Source organism: Hydra vulgaris, chromosome 12 (genome assembly GCF_038396675.1).
Source record: "Hydra vulgaris chromosome 12, alternate assembly HydraT2T_AEP".
Lineage (NCBI taxonomy): Eukaryota > Metazoa > Cnidaria > Hydrozoa > Anthoathecata > Hydridae > Hydra > Hydra vulgaris.
In genome coordinates, this window is record NC_088931.1 from 43,762,501 (window position 1) to 43,782,865 (window position 20,365).

General features: G+C 30.8%; 1 protein-coding gene across 2 annotated transcripts in view; it reads left to right on the forward strand.

Annotated features, from left to right (window-relative positions):
- The window catches only part of LOC101234863 (wee1-like protein kinase), a 58,470-nt gene that overhangs the window by 11,441 nt on the left and 26,664 nt on the right, over positions 1-20,365 (forward strand). For both annotated transcript variants that reach the window (XM_065813379.1, XM_065813380.1), the window contains exon 4: positions 11,102-11,159. In XM_065813379.1, the coding sequence (XP_065669451.1) occupies positions 11,102-11,159 (58 nt within the window). The remainder of the gene's footprint in view (positions 1-11,101; positions 11,160-20,365) is intronic.

The window sequence follows — 20,365 nt, forward strand, 5'->3', positions numbered from 1 at the left end:
TTGTTAGATTACCCATAACAATAGTGGCCTTAGGTCTGCTATGAAATCTATAAATTATTTGGTTTCCTTATAAATGAATCTTCCAATATCTTAAAAAAAATTCATGTGCTCAAGTGATAAAAAGCCTACAGAAGTCCTAGAAATAGTTTTATTTTGCCACATTTTGAGCTTACAAATTACCCTAGCAATGGTATAGATATACTTAGTAATGGCTAATATACATTGTGAATAATTAGTACTCAAATAAAATTAAGATAAAAGACCTTTTTTTAATGGAACTTCACAGGAGTGCTTAATAAAATTAATTTTTTAAGTTTTTCAATTTTCAATGAGTGTTTATATCATTGTTAAAACAATAATATAAATTTCAGATGAATGTTTTTTCCAAAAAACCCTTAAGAAAAACACCTTTTTAAGAATATAAATAAAATAAAGTTTTTGAAAAGTTTATCAATCGGCAAAATGAATTTCTACTTTGTCGATGTCACCATTTTAGAGAGAATAATCCCCTCTTTGATTAGTTGGTATTAGTTTATAAATCATTCAAAGAACGTCAAATGATGAATATTGTAGGGAATTTCCTTGTTTGGACACTTGAAATTGTTCTTTTCAGGTTCAGTATAATATTCCATATGAGAAACATAAATGTCATTGTCATTGGTTGAGTTAAAAATAAAACAACTTCTAATCATTGGTCCTGAATATTTCTTACATTTAAATAATATGATTAATAAATTATTAATTATAGATCTTAGTAAAAGAGATCTAATACTCAAAAATAAAATATTATAACAGCTACAACGTACTCCATTTTGAATTATTGCATGACACCATTGCGCATATCATGCTCAATAACAAATTAATCACCAATTTGAATATCAGCAGTAACTCCTTTGCTATCACCTAAACATCTTTGTTTAAATCATCATTTTTGAGTTACACATCTTGCATCATCAGTTGCACTAATCCTGTCATTAATTAGATTAAACACTTTATAAAAAATAATTACCAGATTTTCTGCTCTTTTTTGTTTATTCCATCAAAAAAAGTATACTCAGAGCATGAAGCATTAATGATTGTTTAAAGTGAATATAAAAATGATTGTCCAAGGGAAATTAAACATGTAGAAATCATTATAGTGGTTAACACAAAAATCTTACCAAATTGGTAGTCATATTAAAAATAAATTTCTCCCTTTAGATGTTACACTTTTATCATTGCATTATTTGAACCTATTGTTAAGTATTTTGTTACATCAAAAAAGCTTAGAAAATTATTTTTATCAAGCACTCTTGTAGAGTTTCATTATAAAAATGTCTTTTATCATAAATTTTAATTAGAGTACTAAGTATTCAGGGTGTAAAGTAGCTGTTGCTAAGCTTATCTATACCATTGCTAGGGTAATTTATAAGCTCAAAATGTGGAAAAATAAGACTACTTCTAGGACTTCTGTAAGCTTTTTATTGCTTGAGCCCATGAATTTTTTTTAGACATTAGAAGATTCATGTATAAGGAAACCAAATAACTTATAGATTTCATGGCACATTGGGACGTAGGGTGGCCAAAATTGAAATTTTTTTATACTTTTTTACAATTTTTTTTATAGTGGGTTCATTTGAGGATATTTAGTTACAAAGTGAAACTTTTTGTCAAAACGGTGATCCAAGAAAAATTTTGCGGGTAATGTTCCAACCAATTTATATAGAAATAGTTGTTATATTTTCTCATGCATAGATGCATTGATTGAAAGGCCATTGGAGTTAGTTTTAAATAATTTAAGTTAAAAAAAATATATTGAATGTAGTCGTGAAAATAGGACCAAAATATGAAATAATATTGCAAAATATTAGGGTACTTTGACTTTAGGGGATCAAGAAAACTGATTTACAATTCTTTACAAGGTGGTCTCAGCATTTGTTGATGCTAAATTTGCACAAGAAAAATTTAGTGAAAAATGTAGCCTTGCCTTTTTGCCCTTTTTTAAATTATTCGTTTTTTAGTGGCGCAAGGTCTTTTTAAAATGTTTCTTTTCTGCATCTTTAATGATCCAGAATTGTCATAACATATGAACAATAAAAGATAATTTTATCAAATTTGAAATCTATCGATGAATTTGAATTTAGCATAAGATAATAAATTAAAATATTTTAATAAATCATTGCCCTCGCCTTTGGGCTAGGGGGTAAACCTTTTAAGGATATTTTTTCCTCATACTCCAATTTTTTGCAATGCAATCTCATTTAATACATTTGTTTATTACTGAATGTATCATTATAACTAAATACTATTCTGTAATTCTATTGTGAAAAGCTATAGAAGATTTGATTACAGCTATGTGGCTTGTGATTATAATAACTCTTAATTTATAATAATTGAGTGGTTTTTAAATTACAATTTTTGAGGATCATTTGTGGGCCGTTATTCAATATCAATTTAAGTAAACTTTTGTAAAAATAAGATTTTGATTTAGTAAAGATAAAAACAACTTAATTCTTTGTTGTTGTTATTGAATGAAAACTACACATTTCTGTCGTAAAAAAATACTTTAAAAAATTGAATTCAAAGCAAATACTACTAGATGCAATGAAATATATTCAAATTTATCCAGGAGGGAAATCATCAAGCACTTTAATCACTAATACCGTCACAAAAAATTCTCAAAAGGCTTTTAAGTATATTTCTTCAGTAGTAAAAATTTTAAGGTATTCGTGAATGTAATACGTTAAAATTTTTAAATTTATTGAGAGTTTTATATATCAGATATATAGGAAAGTGGGAAAAAGTACATAAATTTAATGCTAGATTTAAAAACGAGTATAAAAAATGGTTAGACAGTCCAATCAAAAAATATACCAATTTATCAAATAATAAAAAAAGTGGGACATTCATCAAAAGAATTTTCTGAATTAAGCAACAGAAGTAAACGACGAATAGCTGATGATGTAGTTGACCCTTAAACAGATTCAATTGAACGAGTTTTACTTGCAGCAAAAAAAACAGCATACAATAATCAAAACTATATCATGGTTAAGTTTCTTTAAAATTATATAAAACTGAAGCAATTCAAATATTACACAGATTAAATAACAATGACATGTTGTCAGATGATAAAGCGTTTAGATATTTCATAGACTGTAATCACACAAAAAATTCATATAACGATACACACATGACAGCACCTGCTAGATTTCCAAGCCATAGGACTATTAAAAAAATGAAAGACATGCACCAAAAGATTTAATAACTACAACGAAAAAGTTTATCAAAGTAGAATTAAAGGCTCTCATGAAGAACACTAGACTGTCTCAACAAAATCACTAAAAAAGATTGGCTACAATATGCTTGCAAGTGCTCAAGAGAAGAAAATTTATTTGATGTATTTACATGTGTCATGAACTCATCAGATCCATTTATCTTTAAGTACATTATCTTTAAGTACAAGATCTAAAAATAAAACTTATATTATTCCAAAAGAAGTTACAGACCTTTTATTACTGGAAGAAGATGTTAATACAAGCACTGACAAAAATAATTATGACAAATTAGATGATGACAACGGTATTGATCAATTTAATGAAAACTTTAATATAGATATAGAAATTGATGATGATTAGAATATAAAAAATAACAATAAAGGAAAATCTTTTATTTGAAAATTATAAATAACTTCTATAACATTACTAAAAAAGTTTATTCAATGTCATTTTTTCTTAAAAATTACTTAGTTTACCTTTTAAAGTAACTTTGGGAGGGTGGGAGGGCGAGTGCAGAAATAACTTTCTTCCTCCCCTCCCCCCCTTCCTTGACCCTTAAATATTTTTAAAGGCATGTTTTTTTTATTTTAAGGATAAATTATAATAATTTTAAAGTAAGTTTTGATATAGTATCTAAATTATGTAGTTTTGATTTGGTGTTTGAACCAAACCCCCTCCTCCGGGGAAAAATCTTATTTGCGCTAATGCTACAAAGTTAAGTTTCTAGGAAACTATTGATTAAAATTATGTGAAATTTTGAATATACATACTTAGCTATATACATTTTATTTAAATTGAAAAAAAATTGCAAATATAATTTTGGCCATCCATTTATATGTAACCGTCCCACTGTGTTTTATCATGGGTAATCTAACAAAGCGCATTAGCCACAAAAATCCTTTATTGGTTGCTTACTCTGTCCCAGGATCTTGCATACACATGATTTTTTTTTATAAAATCAATGTATGCTATAGTAGCTTTCAAAAATATTAACCAATTCATGTGCAAGTTATGGCCTTAGGAGATTAGAGAAAAACTTTTTGATTTTCTCCTCTAAAAGAGGATCACAACCCCCCCCCCCCAATCCAGGCGCAGCACTGGCGCACCCCCTGCTGTGGCTATTGCAAGGGGCCCTGTGCCGCACCAACCTAAAAATTTTACACAAACTTTATTGCTTAAAGTATGTGTAAAGTTTCAAATTTAGTGGTTTTGAATTGTGGTTTCTAGACAACAAATAGTGTAGCCATATTGAATTTTTATTTTTACTTTAAAAATTAAAATTTGGTTGCCTGGTACTGTTACTCAACCACGAGTGTACACCTTTGATATATATCAGAGAGTGTGCACCTCTGATATATATAGAGAGAGAGATGTGGCGTGTTTTTTTGGTCGTTTTTTTGGAGAAAAAAAACAGAGGTTTGTTTTTTAGGTTCTTTTGGGAAATATTCAAGAATTCATTATTTAAGCTACTAAATTTAACTTTAATGGTAATATCTTAGTTCATATTTTAATTTTTTTTTAAAATAGGACAATTAATACTAAAATTTACTGAAATTATTTTTATTTTGGTATGCTTAAAGGTTAACACGGTTGAAACAGTTCTGTATAAAAACTTCTTAGATATTTTTATCTTCCTCAATTTTATCTATTTATTTTATCTATTGGTTTTAGTGTCACTGACACAATAAACATTGTTTATTTACATTTATTATATTTATTTAGATTTAACAATTGATATATATATATATATATATATATATATATATATATATATATATATATTCTGATTTACTCCCAACAAGACTGCAAGCAACCACTATTAAGTTGAGAGTTACTAAGAAAAAAAAGAATAGAGTTATTGAGCTAGGAAATGGTTGACAGAAGACTTGAGTTATAGGTTGTATGAATCAAGAAAACATGAAGATAAGAGAGTGTTCCAAAGGGTTAAAATGCGGGTAAAAAAAACAATGTTTACAACTGTTTACAATGTCGTTTTGGACCTTGTCAAAAAGAAAAAGAGCATCATTTAGAAGAACCAGTCCAGATATTTTTTTTTTTTTTTTTTTTTTTTTTTTTAAACATCTTCGCTTCCAACAAGGCTGCAAGCAGCCACTAATTAAAGTTGGAAGTTACTGTAAGAGAAAAGATAAAGATTGTAGAGCAAGATAATGATTGACAGACGATTTAAAAGATTGCAAATTATATGAATCAGGAAAGCAAGATGAAGGAAGCGAATTCCAAAGAGCTGATGTTCGAGGAAAAAAACTAGACGAATAAGCGTTTTTGGAGCACTTAGGAACAGTCACAGAAAAAGGATGACACTTAATTGAATGACGAGTAACACGAGAATGAATTTTAGTAGATGGCACAAGAGACGTTAGCTCTTTCGAGCAGTGCCCATTATAGTATTTGTAGAAAAGAGAAAGAGAAGCAACATTACGACGATGTGATAATGGTTGAAGGTTGGCTGCAAGAGCAGGTCCAACTATGTTTACAATGCGTTTTTGCACCTTGTCTAAAAGAGAAAGGGCATCATTAGAAGATCCGCCCCAGATATGGCAACAGTATTCCATACAAGGCCGGATTTGAGATTTATAGAGGTAGAGAATAGAATCCAGAGTAAGAAAGTGGCGAGCTCGATAAAGAGATGCAACCTTAGCAGATGCTAATTTTGCAACCGATTTGATATATGGTTTCCAAGAAAGATTGGAAGTAAGAGTTAATCCTAGAAGATGAAGAGTAGGTGACTCATCGAGTACATCACCGTTCATAAATATAGGAAGATCTAAATTATTGCGATAACGATTGGCTGAAAAAAATTGAGTTTTATCTGAATTGAAGTTCACCAGCCACTGTGAGCCCCATGCTGTAGCAGAAGTGAGATCCTTTTCAAGCTCAAATGCCCCCTCCAGGCAATCAGAGGGTGTTGGTTTCTTATCACGACAAGAATAAATGGTAGTATCATCAGCAAACAATGCCACCTTAGATGTGAGAATATCTGGAAGATCGTTAATGTAAATTAAAAAGAGTATAGGGCCAAGGATAGAACCTTGAGGAACCCCTGAAGTTACAGAATAAGAAGAAGAGTGTTGTCCATCGAGGACAACTTTTATGCTACGATTGGAAAGGAAGGATTCAATGATCTTAAAGATGTTGCCGGATACACCATAAGAAGAAAGCTTATGGAGAAGACCAGCATGCCAAACTTTATCAAACGCTTTTGAAATGTCAAGAGCGATGGCCTTAACCTCTCCACCTTCATCTAATGCACGATAAAACCTGTCAGTTATTACTGTTAGCAAATCAGCTGTAGAACGAGAAGATCGAAATCCATATTGATGGTCAGAAAGTAAGTTATTAGATTCAATATGAGAAATTAAGTGTTTGTTAATTAAAGATTCAAAAACCTTGCTTATGATAGGAAGAAGACTTATGGGACGGTAGTTAGACGAATCAGATCGCTCCCCAGAATTTTTGAAGATAGGGATAACAGATGCGGCTTTCCAGCAGGCTGGAAAACAAGACTCTGATAAGCACTTGTTGAATAGTTTTGAGAGTATAGACGACAGCTCTGGAGAACACTTCTGCAAGACAATAACAGGTATGTTGTCTGGGCCACAAGCTGTAGAAGAGTCTAGACAGGAAATCACTTTAGATACAGATGCTGAAGTGATATGAATGTCAAGCAATGAATCAACCTGTTTGTTGGCAATATCAGGTAGAACGCAATTAGTGGAATCAAGAGATGATATTGATGAAAAGTTTTTAGCAAACAGTTCGGCTTTGTCTTTAGGTGAGGTGACAAAGTCTGAACCATACAAGAGAGGTGGAATTATAGATTTGCCCTTATTATTGATATTATTAAAGATTCTCCAGAAGTCACGAGAGCCTAATTTTTGAGATGAGATACGAGATTTCATGACCTGAGAATAGCGGGTTTTGGCGTTAGACAAAACCTTTTTACAGTTGTTTCTAGCAGTAATAAACAGACGTCTGTTTTCTGGAGAATTGTTTTGCTGATAAATATGGAAGTAACGGTTTCGATTGGCAATCGCAGCAGCACAGTGTGAGGAAAACCATGGAGGAGAGTGAGGCTTGACCTGGAATCGTCGAGAGGGAATAAAAGATTCCATGCCAGCCTGAATCCACGAAGTTATATAAGAAGCACATTTGTCGACAGGAAGTCGAAAGATTTCTACCCAAGGGCCATCACGAAGAAAATCACGGAAAGAATCCCAGTCAGCTTTACTGTAGTTGTAAGAGGTTCGATAGTAGGGGTATTCAGGTGATGAAGAAGAATGAGATATTAGTTTTAAAGAGATCAAACTGTGATCAGAAGCACCTAAGGGTGAATGTGGAGAAACTGAGCACTGACTAGGATCAGAAACAAGACATAAGTCGAGTAGAGAGGTAAATGATTAGGGTTGTCAGGAAAGCGAGTTGGAAAGTTGACTATTTGAGTTAGGGATTGAGAAAGGCAAAAGTTGTGGGCTTTAATGCCTGCAGAGTCACTGACACTAGAGCCAAGCCATTCAGAGTGGTGAGCATTAAAGTCACCGACAACAACTATATTAGCTGATGGATAAAGAGAGAGGGCTTGGTCAATATGATCAGAAATAACATCAAAAAGAGTACAGTCTTGAGATGAAGGAGATCGATATAGAACAAAGAGAAAGGCAATAGAGTGAAGTGGTGCTAAACGAAAGCACATGAAAGAATAGTCTGTGGATTCAAACCTAGTTTCACGACAAACAGGTGAATTCTTACGAATGTAAATGCCCAGGCCAAGCATGTGACTATTGGAGTATTTACGAATCAGAGGAAGATAACCATCAACACTAAGATCACAAGATGAGACAGCCGAACTCAAATTAGTCTCACAAAGAGCAAGTAGGTCTGGTGAACTTTGCAAGAGATAAGACTCAACAGAAGAAAATTTACTTCGAAGACCACGAATATTAGTGAATGATAGGTTTAGAGAACTTGGTGATGATGATGGTTTTTTGTGTTTTATAGTTTTTGGTACTTTATTCATTTTTAAATTAGATTGAAGAACTTGACTCAAAGCATAGATAGTACTCAGAACACTGTTTAATAGCCCAAGCAATTGCCTCATTACTACTAATAAACCCTAAGCCGTAACAAAGGGCTCCAAATGTGGCCTCCGCAATGCACACCAAAAGTACAAACAGGGACACCATCCATGCGCAACATGGCACTGTTAATACTTTGATATTTTTCAGCTGTTGATGGAATCAGCCTCTCTGAGAGCTACCACAGAGTTCGGGAAACCTGACTACCAGCCGGCCTCAGAACCATAAAACTGAGTTTTAGAGCTGTACCCTCATAAGGAGATAATAGAATGAGTTGCCTAGTCATAAAAACAGTGACACAAGCAAACCCATGCATTGAGTCAAGAAGATCCAGCATTCAACATCCTAAACTGGAAACAATGTATTAAAAATACATCTGCGCCAGCCTAATAGATGAAGAAGGGGTGCGAGGCTGGTCAACAGATAGAATCTGTTTACCCCTTAAGTCTTTGCCTAGGAGGCCTTCTACAAGACAGTAGCTGGGTGCATTTAACATCTGCCCAAGATGAGTATTTTTATCGAGACACCATCTCTAGCCTTTACTCAACCAAGAGCCCCAAGGCAGGGGGTGTTTTAAATCGGAGTTGGCATCTCCTAGCCTTTGCCTAAAAAGGCGTATCCTACAAGGCAGCAGGACATGAAGCAGATTGTACTGGGTTACATGTTACCAGTAGCAGGATAACCTGATCTGACAACAGATATGACGACAGTATTCCATAAAGGGACAAATAAGAGATTTGCAGAGGTAGAGAATGGAATAAGGGGTAAGAAAATGATGATCATGAGATGTAAAAAAGAGGACTCAGTGAGAGGGTTGCCGTTTATTAATATAGGAATGTCAACAGCATTGTGGTAGTTGTTTGCAGTAAATGACTGAGATTTGTTGGAGTTAAAATTTATAAGCTAAAATTTTTGATCCCGAATTTGTTACAGAAGTGAGATCAGGTTCATGATCGGCTGCCTGTTCTAAGCGATCAAAAAGACTTTTTGCCAAGACAGGAGTAAAAAAGTGCTGTGGTTATCTTTTGTGAATAATATAAGTAATAAATTTTAGTTTAAATGTCCAATATTTAGTTCTTGCTGAAGCTCATTTTCTATTCAACAGGTCCCTAATATTGTTTAAAAAATGTTTATATTAAAAAGGTATTACTCAAATGAAGGGAAATTTTATGTAAATCTATTAAAAAAAGATTTAAACAAAGATATCAAGAAACTTATAAAAGTTCATGTTTTTTAAATTTTGATATAAAAACTGTAGTTTTTCTGCAATAGAATTTAAAAATAGATTAACACAAAAGATAACCACACCACCTTAAAAACACTGAGTAGTGATTTTCTATCTAAAGGGGTTTTAAAGCACCATAGTATCTATATATGCATACATATATATAAAGAGAGAGGATATCTTCAAATTATTGAGTGATTTCTTTTTGTTCTTCTTGTTGGTAATCAATTATGATTAAGCTCTCCACACAGGGGGCAGAAATAAAACCTTAGTCGCCCATTTATTTTAACCTCTGAACCAAATTAGCAAAATGGAAAAATGTTCCTTTTGCCTTAAACATTCCTTTTGCCATAAGATTATGTCTAAAAATTGAACTTGAAATATAAAGCATGTTAAAAATTTTTGCAGGTGTTCTGATACAGTACTATATGATACTTAGGTTGTTAGAGAAGTTAATAGAACTTCATCTTTAAAGATACTTAGGTCGTAGGAGTTCTACGAACTTTCCTAACGACCTAAGTATATATATAGTCTTGATAAATAAATCATGTAATTAGAAAAAAATGCAGATAAAAAATAAATTATAAATAAATAAATTACGAATTCACCAGGTGAAGGTGGTCTGGAAAACTCTATAAATAATAATAATTCAAAATTTTTAAATTTTACTTGATATCAAGTTCAGTATAGGGCTTTTTTTATAAGGGTTTCTTATATTTGTCAAAAAAATATGTATTTTTTTGACAAATATAACAAACAAACAATGTTAACTAAATTACTATGCAATATACAAATGCTCAAATAAGGAAATAATCTCGGTAGATTTTCTACAAATACTATAATGGGCACTGCTCTAAAGAGCTAGCGTCTCTTGTGCCATCTACTAAAATTCATTCTCGTGTTACTCGTCATTCAATTAAGTGTCATCCTTTTTCTGTGACTGTTCCTAAGTGCTCCAAAAACGCTTATTCGTCTAGTTTTTTTCCTCGAACATCAGTTCTTTGGAATTCGCTTCCTTCATCTTGCTTTCCTGATTCATATAATTTGCAATCTTTTAAATCGTCCGTCAATCGTTATCTTGCTCTACAATCTTCATCTTTTCTCTTACAGTAACTTCCAACTTTAATTAGTGGCTGCTTGCAGCCTTGTTGGAAGCGAAGATGTTTAAAAAAAAAAAAAAAAAAAAAAAGATTACTCATTATTTTTAATTATATATATATATATATATATATATATATATATATATATATATATATATATATATATATATATATATATATATATATAAATTAGTAAAACCCCTTGTCTAATTTTTTTCAACAAGTTGTTTTTTATTAAAGTGGTATTAAAAGTTATAATGCAAATTTCATTTTTTTCTATGCATCAATTTTTCAGTATAACATTTTTATATCAAATTTTATTTGTTTTATTAAGTTAAATGTTCAAGTGTTTTTTTTTGTTTTTTTTTAATATGTGTATTTGTCATGTTTAAAATGCATAAAAAGCTTTAAAAGGATTAAATTATTTAGATGGGTGCTTTTATGCTTTAAAACGATCAACAAAACCTATTGCTGGATCATTGGATGAGTAAGTCTTTAATAACATTGTATTCCATTGAGAAATATTTTTTAAAGTAATAGAATTAAATTTATAACAGGTTATATTAATGAAGAATAAACAGTTTGGAGCAAGGTAAAACAAAAAAAATTTTTTTATGAAATAGGTCTAAAATTACTTTATAAAATTATAATTAGGTAATAGGTTCTATGTAATGATAATACTTTTTATTAATGGGGCTATGTGATAATGAGGCTATGTAATAATGGTGGTATGTAGTAACAAGGGTCAATTTAACGGTTAGACATCGCTGTCCCCCGACTGTTTTTGAGATCTGATTTATGGGGCAACCAACCATTGTTTATTTTAATGAAAAAATTAGCAATGGTTTGTTGTCCTTCTTTAGCAGGTCTGAAGAATGGTTCAAGAGGTGGCAATGTCCGACCGTTAAATTGAGCCCTGAGTAATGATGCTATGTCAGGCCTTCCCAGGAGAGGCGTGCGGTCGGTCGCTTTGAGTGACCACGCATATATATATATTTTTTGAGAGTCTGGCCACGGTTTTTTAGCATATATTAATGACGCATTTTTAAAAAGGCGCTGAGAAAACCTAACTAAATTGTCGTATTATTTTATTATTTTTATTCATAATTTATTCTTATTATTAATATAAAAATATGAACATAAAAATGAAATGTATATATATATATATATATTTATACTTAATTAAAAAAAAATTTTTTTTCTTATTACAATTTTTTTTTTAAGTCTAGTAAACATAAAAAAAATTTATTTATTTATATTTTATTTATTTATTTTATAATTCTTTATAATATATTTTTAGGTGTTGATTTTTTCAGCAACGATATTTGAGACAAGTCGAAAAAATAAACAGCAAATGTGACCGAAAACTTTTTTAATCTATTTTGAAAAATATGCTCTGCCGACGCGGGATGCGAACCTGGGTCTCCGCGGCGCTATGTAGAGTCTCAACCGAATGAGCTAAACGTTCATACCTCTATCTTGAACCTTGTAGATAATAATTCTTCTAGAACTTAGAAGTTATTTTTTGTAGAAAGACATACTTATGCGAAAAAATTTAAAATTAGAAAAAAAAATATGTAAAATAAAAAAAAAAAAAATTTTGTTATAAGAAAAAAAAATTAAAAGAAAAAATATATTTATATATATTTAATTGATTTTTTCAGCGTCTTTTTAAAAATGCGTTATTTTTAATATATGCTAAAAAAGCGTGGCCGAGTTATCCAAAAAAAAATAAATATCCATGTTCACTCAAGGCGTGCGACCGTACGCCTCTCCTGGGAAGGCCTGTATGTGGTTATGGTGTTATATAATAATGATGCTATGCAGTAATGATACTATGTAGTAATGATATGATATAGTAACGATACTATGTAGTAATGGTGCTATGTAGTATTGATTAATTATCAATTAATTTCAACACAAAACACTTGATAACAGACCTAATTTTTTAGTATTTTTTTTTATTAATTGTTGAGGGTTGTAAAAAAAGAGTAGCATCTATGAATAAAGTGGCCTTAGCTATAGGGAGGTAAATACAATTTAAAAAATAATAATAATAGTAAAATTTTTACAGTTTTTCTAATTTCACTGCCAGTACCCAATAAAAATGAATATTGTTACTGTTAGTTACAATCAATTAGAACTAACAGTAAGCAACATTTATAATATCAAACTCAAAATTTCAACAGCTAATTTTTTTTTTTTTTTTTTTTTTATTATTATTATTTTTTTGCATTGATAGCTGTTTATGTAACTTGCCAAAAACTAAACTATCTGGTATCAATTTCAGGTTATTTATAGTTTATTATATCATCGCTAACTTAAAGAGATTTACAATTTAGGATTTTTACAGTTTTGTTAAGATTTCAATAAGTGTTTAATTGAAATTGTGGAAAAATACTAAGTGCATTTTGTTATTCAACCATGTGAGTCGTAAGGTTATTCTGAATCTTATTTACAAAGCATTGTGAACTGGTGCTATTGTGACTCGATAAATAACTTTTAAAATTTAAAAGTTTTAAATTTTAAAAGTTACTTATACCTTGATCTAAATAGATGGCCTGATTGGTAGATATGTATTAGATAGGCAGGTTCATTCATTATCACTAGTATTTCCATTAAACTGCAAGTAGAAATTTAGATAAAAAAGTTTTTGTTGAGTAAGTTTTTAGTAACGATAAAGTTTCTGTGAAGTTAATTAGCTTCTGTAAATGTTTTTCAATAACCTTTATTGCAATTATATAGCAATATGAGTTATATTTTAAAAGATCAATTAAAGATATAATAACATAACATGAACAATATAATGTTTTATATAATGTTTCAAATTGGCGATTGCATTAAATCAGATTAAATCTATTTGATTTGCAAGAAGTAATTTAAAAGAAATAAATATTATAAGAAGTAGATACTTAAAAGAAGTAAATACTAATGATAAATAGATACTTATAAGAAGTAGATACTTAAACAGGCAACGAAAGCTTCAATATTTAATACCAAAGCGTTAAAAGCAAGTATAAAAAATTAAATAGAAAAATGTAAGCAAAAAAAAAAATTCTTGAATTTCTAAATATAGGTTTCTTTCAATTATTCTACAAAGCTGCTGATTAGAAAAAAAAGATAGTTTACATTTTAAGTTTTAATAACATAAGATAAAACTTTGATATAGTATTTGTTATATAATACAATATTAAATTTTTTTTTCAACATCTTCTAACAAGGCTGCATGCAACCAATGAGTTGGAAGTTACTGAAAAATATTAAATTTTTTTTTCAACATCTTCTAACAAGGCTGCATGCAACCAATGAGTTGGAAGTTACTGAAAAATATTAATTTTTTTTTTCAACATCTTCTAACAAGGCTGCATGCAACCAATGAGTTGGAAGTTACTGAAAAATATTAAATTTTTTTTTCAACATCTTCTAACAAGGCTGCATGCAACCAATGAGTTGGAAGTTACTGAAAAAGAATAGATAAAGTTTATAGAGTTAAATAATGATTGGCAGATGACTTAAAAGATTGCAAATTATATGTATCAGGAAAACAAGATGAAGGAAGTGAATTTCAAAGAACTGATGTTTGAGGAAAAAAACTAGACAAATAAGGATTTTTGGAGCACTTAGAAACATTCACAAAAAAAGGATGAGACTTAATTGAATGACGAGTAACACGAGAATGAATGTGAGTAGATGGCACAAGAGACGCTAGCTCTTTAGAGCAGTGCCCATTATAGTATTTATAGGAAAGAGAAGGTGAAGCAACATTACAATGATGTGTTATTGGTTGGAGGTTGGTTGCAAGAGCAGGTTCAACTATGTTTACAATGCATTTTTGTACCTTGTCTAAAAGAGAAAGGGCATTATTGGAAGATCTGCCCCAGACATGGCAACAGTATTCCATACAAGGATGGGTTTGAGATATAGTGATAAAAAATAGAATTCGGAGAAAGAAAGTGGCTAGCATGATAAAGATATGCAACCTTAGCAGATGCTAATTTTGAAATAGATTTGATATTCAGTTTCCAAGAAAGATCGGAAGTAAGAGTTAATCCTAGAAGATTAAGGGTAGCTCATCGAGTGCATTACTGTTCAAAAATATAAAAAAATCTAGATTATTGTGATAACGATTGGCTGAAAAAAATTGGTTTTTATCTGAATTAAAGTTCACTAGCCACTGTGAGCCCATGCTGTAGGAGAAGTGAGGTTCTTTTCAATATACTACAATTGGAAAGGAAAGATTCAATGATTTTAAAGATTACCTGAGACACTGTAAGAAGAAAGCTTATGGAGAAGACCAGCATGCCAAACTTTATTAAAAGCTTTAAAAATTTCAAGAGCAATAGCCTTAACCTCTCTACACTTATCTAATGCATGATAGGACCAATCAGTTATTACTGTTACAACCCTTAGAAATAGGAAAAAAGAGGTCGGCAATAATTTGCCCATCTCAATCTTTTAGAGGTCAGGATCAGGTCAGCAAAAAATATTTGATACAAAGGTCTTACCATAAAACATAGAAACAAGGTCGGCAATTTTTTGCTGGCCTCAAACACTTTAAGGTTGGCAGTTAGGTCGGCATTACTAAATGCTGACCCTAATTCCGTTAAAGATTCAAAAACCTTGCTTATGATAGGAAGAAGGCTAATGGGATGGTAGTTGCATGGGAGAAGACTGGTTGATGGGATGGTAGTTGCGTGATAGGAAGAAGACTAATGGGATGCGTCGCTCTCCAGAGTTTTTGAAAATAGGGATAACAGATGATGCTTTTCAGCAGGCCGAAAAACAAGACTCTGATAAGCATTTGTTAAATAGTTTTGAAAGTATAGATAACAGCTCCGGAAAACACTTCTGCGAGACTATAATGGGTATTTTGTCTGGATCACAGGCTATAGAAGAGTCTAAGCAGGAAATCACTTTAGATACAGAAGCAGGAGTGATACGAATGTCAAGCAGTTGATCATTCTGTTTGTTGTGCTATATCAGATAGAACACAACTAGCTTAACAATTTAGCTTTGTCATTAGGTGAGGTGACAAAATCTGAACCATACAAGAGTGGTACAATAATAGATTAGCCCTTATTATTAATACTGTTAAAGATTCTTTGAGATGAAATATGAGATTTTCTAACTTGAGAATAGCGGGCTTTGGCATTAGACAAAACCTTTTTACAATGGTTTCTAGCAATAGGAAACCAATGTCTGTTTTCTGGAGAATTGTTTTGCTGATAAATATATGGAAGTAATGGTTTCAATTGAAAATTGCAGCAGCACAATGTGAGGAAAACCATGGAGAAGGGTGAGGCTTGACTTAGAATCGTCCGAAGTTAATCGTTAGAAGGAAATAAAAGATTCCATACCAGCGTGAATCTAAGAAGTTATGTAAGAAGCAAATTTGTCAGCAGGAAGACAAAAGATTTCTACCCAAGGGCCATCACGAAAAAAAGCACAGAAATAGTCCCAGTCAGCTTTAAGGTAGTTGCAAGAGGTACGATAATAGGGAGATTCAGGTGATGAAGAAGAATGAGATAATAGTTTTAGAGATATCAAACCGTGATCAGAAGCACCTAAGGGTGAATGTGGAGAAACTGAGCACTGACTAGGATCAGAAACAAGACATAAGTCAAGTAGAGAAGGTAAGTGATTTAGTTTGTCTGGAAAGTTGGCTATTTGAGTTAAAGATTGAGAAAGACAAAAGTTGTGGGCCATAACGCCTGCAAAGTCACTGACACTAGAGCCAAGCCATTCAATGTGATGAGCATTAAAGTCACCAACAACATTAAGCATTAAAGTCACCAACAACAACAGTGTGATGAGCATTAAAGTCACCAACAACAACGATATTGGCTGATGGATAAAAAGAGAGGGCCTTGTCAATTTGGTCCGAAATAACATCAAAAAGAGTGCTGTTTTGAGATGAAGGAGAGCGATATAGAACAAAGTAAAAGGGGATAGAGTGAAGTGGTGCTAAATGAAAGCACATCAAAGAATAGTCAGTGGATTCAAACCTAGTTTTTCAATAAATTGGTGAAATTTTACAAATGTTAATGCCCAGGCCAAGCATGTGACTATTGGAGTCTTTACGAATTAAAGGAAGATAATTGTCAACACTAATATTACAAGACAAGTCAGCTGAACTCAAATTAATCTCACAAAGAGCAAGTAGGTCTGGTAAACTTTGCAAGAGGTAAGGCTTAACAGAAGAAAAGTTACTTCGAAGACCATGAATATTAGTGAATGATAGGTTTAGAGAACTTGTTTATGATGATGGTTTTTTGTGTTTTATAGTTTTTGGTACTTTATTCATTTTTAAATTTGTTCAAGAACTTCACTCAAAGCACAGATAGTATTCAGTATACTATTTAATAGTTTAATAGTCAAAGTAATTGCCTCATTACTATTATCTTCATCTTCATCATCATAATTACTATTAATAAACTCTAAGCTTTGCCTAAAAAAGCAGCAGGACATGAAGCTGGTTGTACTTGGTTACATGTTATCAGCAGCAGGATAACCTGACCTGACCTTTGATAAATAAAGAAAAGTGGTAATGTCTAAACATTGTCTAAATTGATATTGAATTTATTTTTAAATCTTATTAAATTTTATTTTAAGTGTATTATTTTTTGTGAAAAATATTTTTTCAATACAAAACTATACTTTTTTATTATATATAAACTTTATAAAAGATATATATGAATAAAATAGAATCTTTATAAAATAAAAATGAGACATGTTAAAGGTGATTTATGTAAGTTTTTTTTTTACTGTATTTACCTCCCTAAGGTCAATGGGTTACTACAATCGAAAAGACGACTCATTTTTATTTTTAATGTTTTTTGTGTATGCGTAATTTTTCACTTTCTCAGGGCCCTAAAAGTAAGGCAACCATACATACGCGTTTGGTGTGTACAGTAAGCGTTTGACAGTAGTTTTGCATGTTTGGGGTTTGTACGCGTTTGGGTACGCGCTTATATATTAAAAAAAAGAAATTGAAATTCTTTCAAAGAATATTATTTTAAAGACTTTTATTAAATCAATTTTCTAAAATATAGTTAAAAAACAAAATGAATAAAATTCCAATAAACTTAACTATAAAACACGAAACTAAATGAATTTAATTCCTGTAAAGATATTTAATTTTTTTTTTTTTTTTTAATTTCCATTAGAGAAGAAAAAAAATTACTTCAAAAGATTTTTTAACTACTACAAAGAAAATGCGCTCGTTTTACGCAAATTTTGTTTGCCTTGTAATGTCTTTTTTCCCTAATTATTGTAAATAACGCTTTACGATTCATTTTAATAAGACGTTCATAAAAATAAGTGTTCATAAAAAAGTAATTTAAGGTTTTTACAACTATTTTTCATCAAATTCAAAAAATAAATAGAAAGAAGAGAAGTTTAAACACGTTTAATGATAATTTAAAGAAAATGTTTTCTTTCTTAACGCAGATCAAAGATGAGCTACTCAAATGTACCATTTGTCAAAGCCTATTTGACATTACTAGTCGTGGACGGTCTGCAATTGAAGATCATTGCAAATCTATCAAATACAAACTTAAAGTTCGTTGGGGTTGGCCTTACTTCCAGCTATCGAAAGAGTGCTTAAGTTATATCAGTCACTAAGATCATACTTTTTAAGCTTAGAAAATTATCCTAAACTTTTATTTGACTTTTTCAATAACGAAATGGGTGAAATAGTATTGTTTTTAGTTCACAGTCAAGCCTATGTTTTTTATAACTCAGTAAAAAAAATTGAGAAAGATGATATTTCTGCGGCTGAAGTTGCCGTAGTATTAAAGGATTTGAAAGACAAAATAAAATCTTAAACTTTTATTTGACTTATTGAACACGGTAAAAAAAATTGAGAAATATAATATTTCTGCTGCTGAAGTTACCATAGTATTAAAGGATTTGAAAGACAAGATAAAATCTAGAAAAGAAAAAAAATTTCTACCTTTCATGGTAAAACAGTATTTGCAAGATACCGAAGAAAGTAGTCATCATTTGAAAAACCAATTTCTGAAAGAAGTAGACATTTTTTACAGTGTCTATCTAGAGTACATAGATGAGTGGACGCGTCACTTTAATCAGGTTGAAGTTTTTAAATGGTTTTTACTTAACTCCTTAAGGACCAGGCCCGAGATATCTTGGGTCATGCTATATGGTCGACCGCCCGAGTTATCTCCGAACGGGAGATAACTCGGGCGGTCACTTATTTTACGTTTCGTTATGTATTAGCCCGAAATAATTCATGAAAATAATCTTATAACAATATTATTATATTAAATCAACTAAGAATTAATTAAATTAATAATATTTAGATTTATAACAAACTTTTTTATTTTAATATGTCAATATCTAAGCTCTAAGCATAAAAAAAAAAATTTGATTTTTTTGGTGCATTTATTTGAAAAAATATCGGTCCTTAAGGGGTTAACTGTAAAGTTGAATGGATTGAAGTTATTGAAACTATAACTTTTTTGAACAAATCAATAGAAATCACATTCGATGACAATGAATTGTTTGACAAAATTCTGAGAACTAATTTGTATTGCAGAAAGGAAAAGTTTTCTTGAAACTCACAGTCTGTTGAATGTGACAAGTGATGGTTTGAAATTTTGTCTCATTTCGAAATATAATCACGTTCCTTATAACAATTTCTTAAAATTGGTGAAAGCTGCTTCATGTTTGCCAGGTACAAACGCCTCCATAGAGCGATTGTTTTCGATTGCCAATGGTATTTGGACGGAAGGGAAATCCAACTTACAATCCCAAAAACTTTGGCAGTTATTTTGTTCATCAAATTTAATTTAAGAAAATAATAGCTGCTCAGAATTTGCAGGAAAAGTTGAAAAAGGTGACATGTTGCTGAAAACAATTCATTCTTATGAAAAATATTTGTGATTTAAAAATGCAAATGTTGTGTAATAATTTTTCCATAATTTGGTTTATTCACATGCTATTATAAAATAAATAAACCAGTTTTTAGTAAAAACCCATTTAAACCAGGCCCGTAGGCAGGGCGTGAGCGACTGATTTGAATACCATTTGTATTTATACACACCAAATTTATTACTTGTAGGCATCTGGTCTTTTTCAAATATGGTCACCTTACTAAAAGTCACTATAGTAAAAAAAGCCATAGTTAATAGAAAAGTTTTATGTTTTGTAATAAAGACTGATTTAAAAAAAATTAGTTTATCAAAAAAAATTACTTTTTTTAAGATTGAAAATTAAATAACAAACAAAAAATGTAATAGCTATATATATATATATATATATATATATATATATATATATATATATATATATATATATATATATATATATATATAGACATATAAAAAATGTGATAGCTATTTATATATATACATATACACAGCCCTCGGAATTAGGGTTGGCATTCGCCAATGCCAACCTAACTGCCGACCTGAAAATGTTTGAGGTCAGCAAAAAATTGCAGACCTCATTTCTATGTTTATTGGTAACCCCTTTGTGTCTGATTTTTTTTGCTAACCTCTAGCATTTTGAGATCGGCGATTTTTTGCCAACCTCAATTTTCCTAATTCTGAGGGTTGTATATATATTTATATATATATATATATATATATATATATATATACACTGTCCTCCAAAACATTAGCAACGAAATAAAATAAAATAAATTTTTTACTTTGTTACTTATTACAGCAA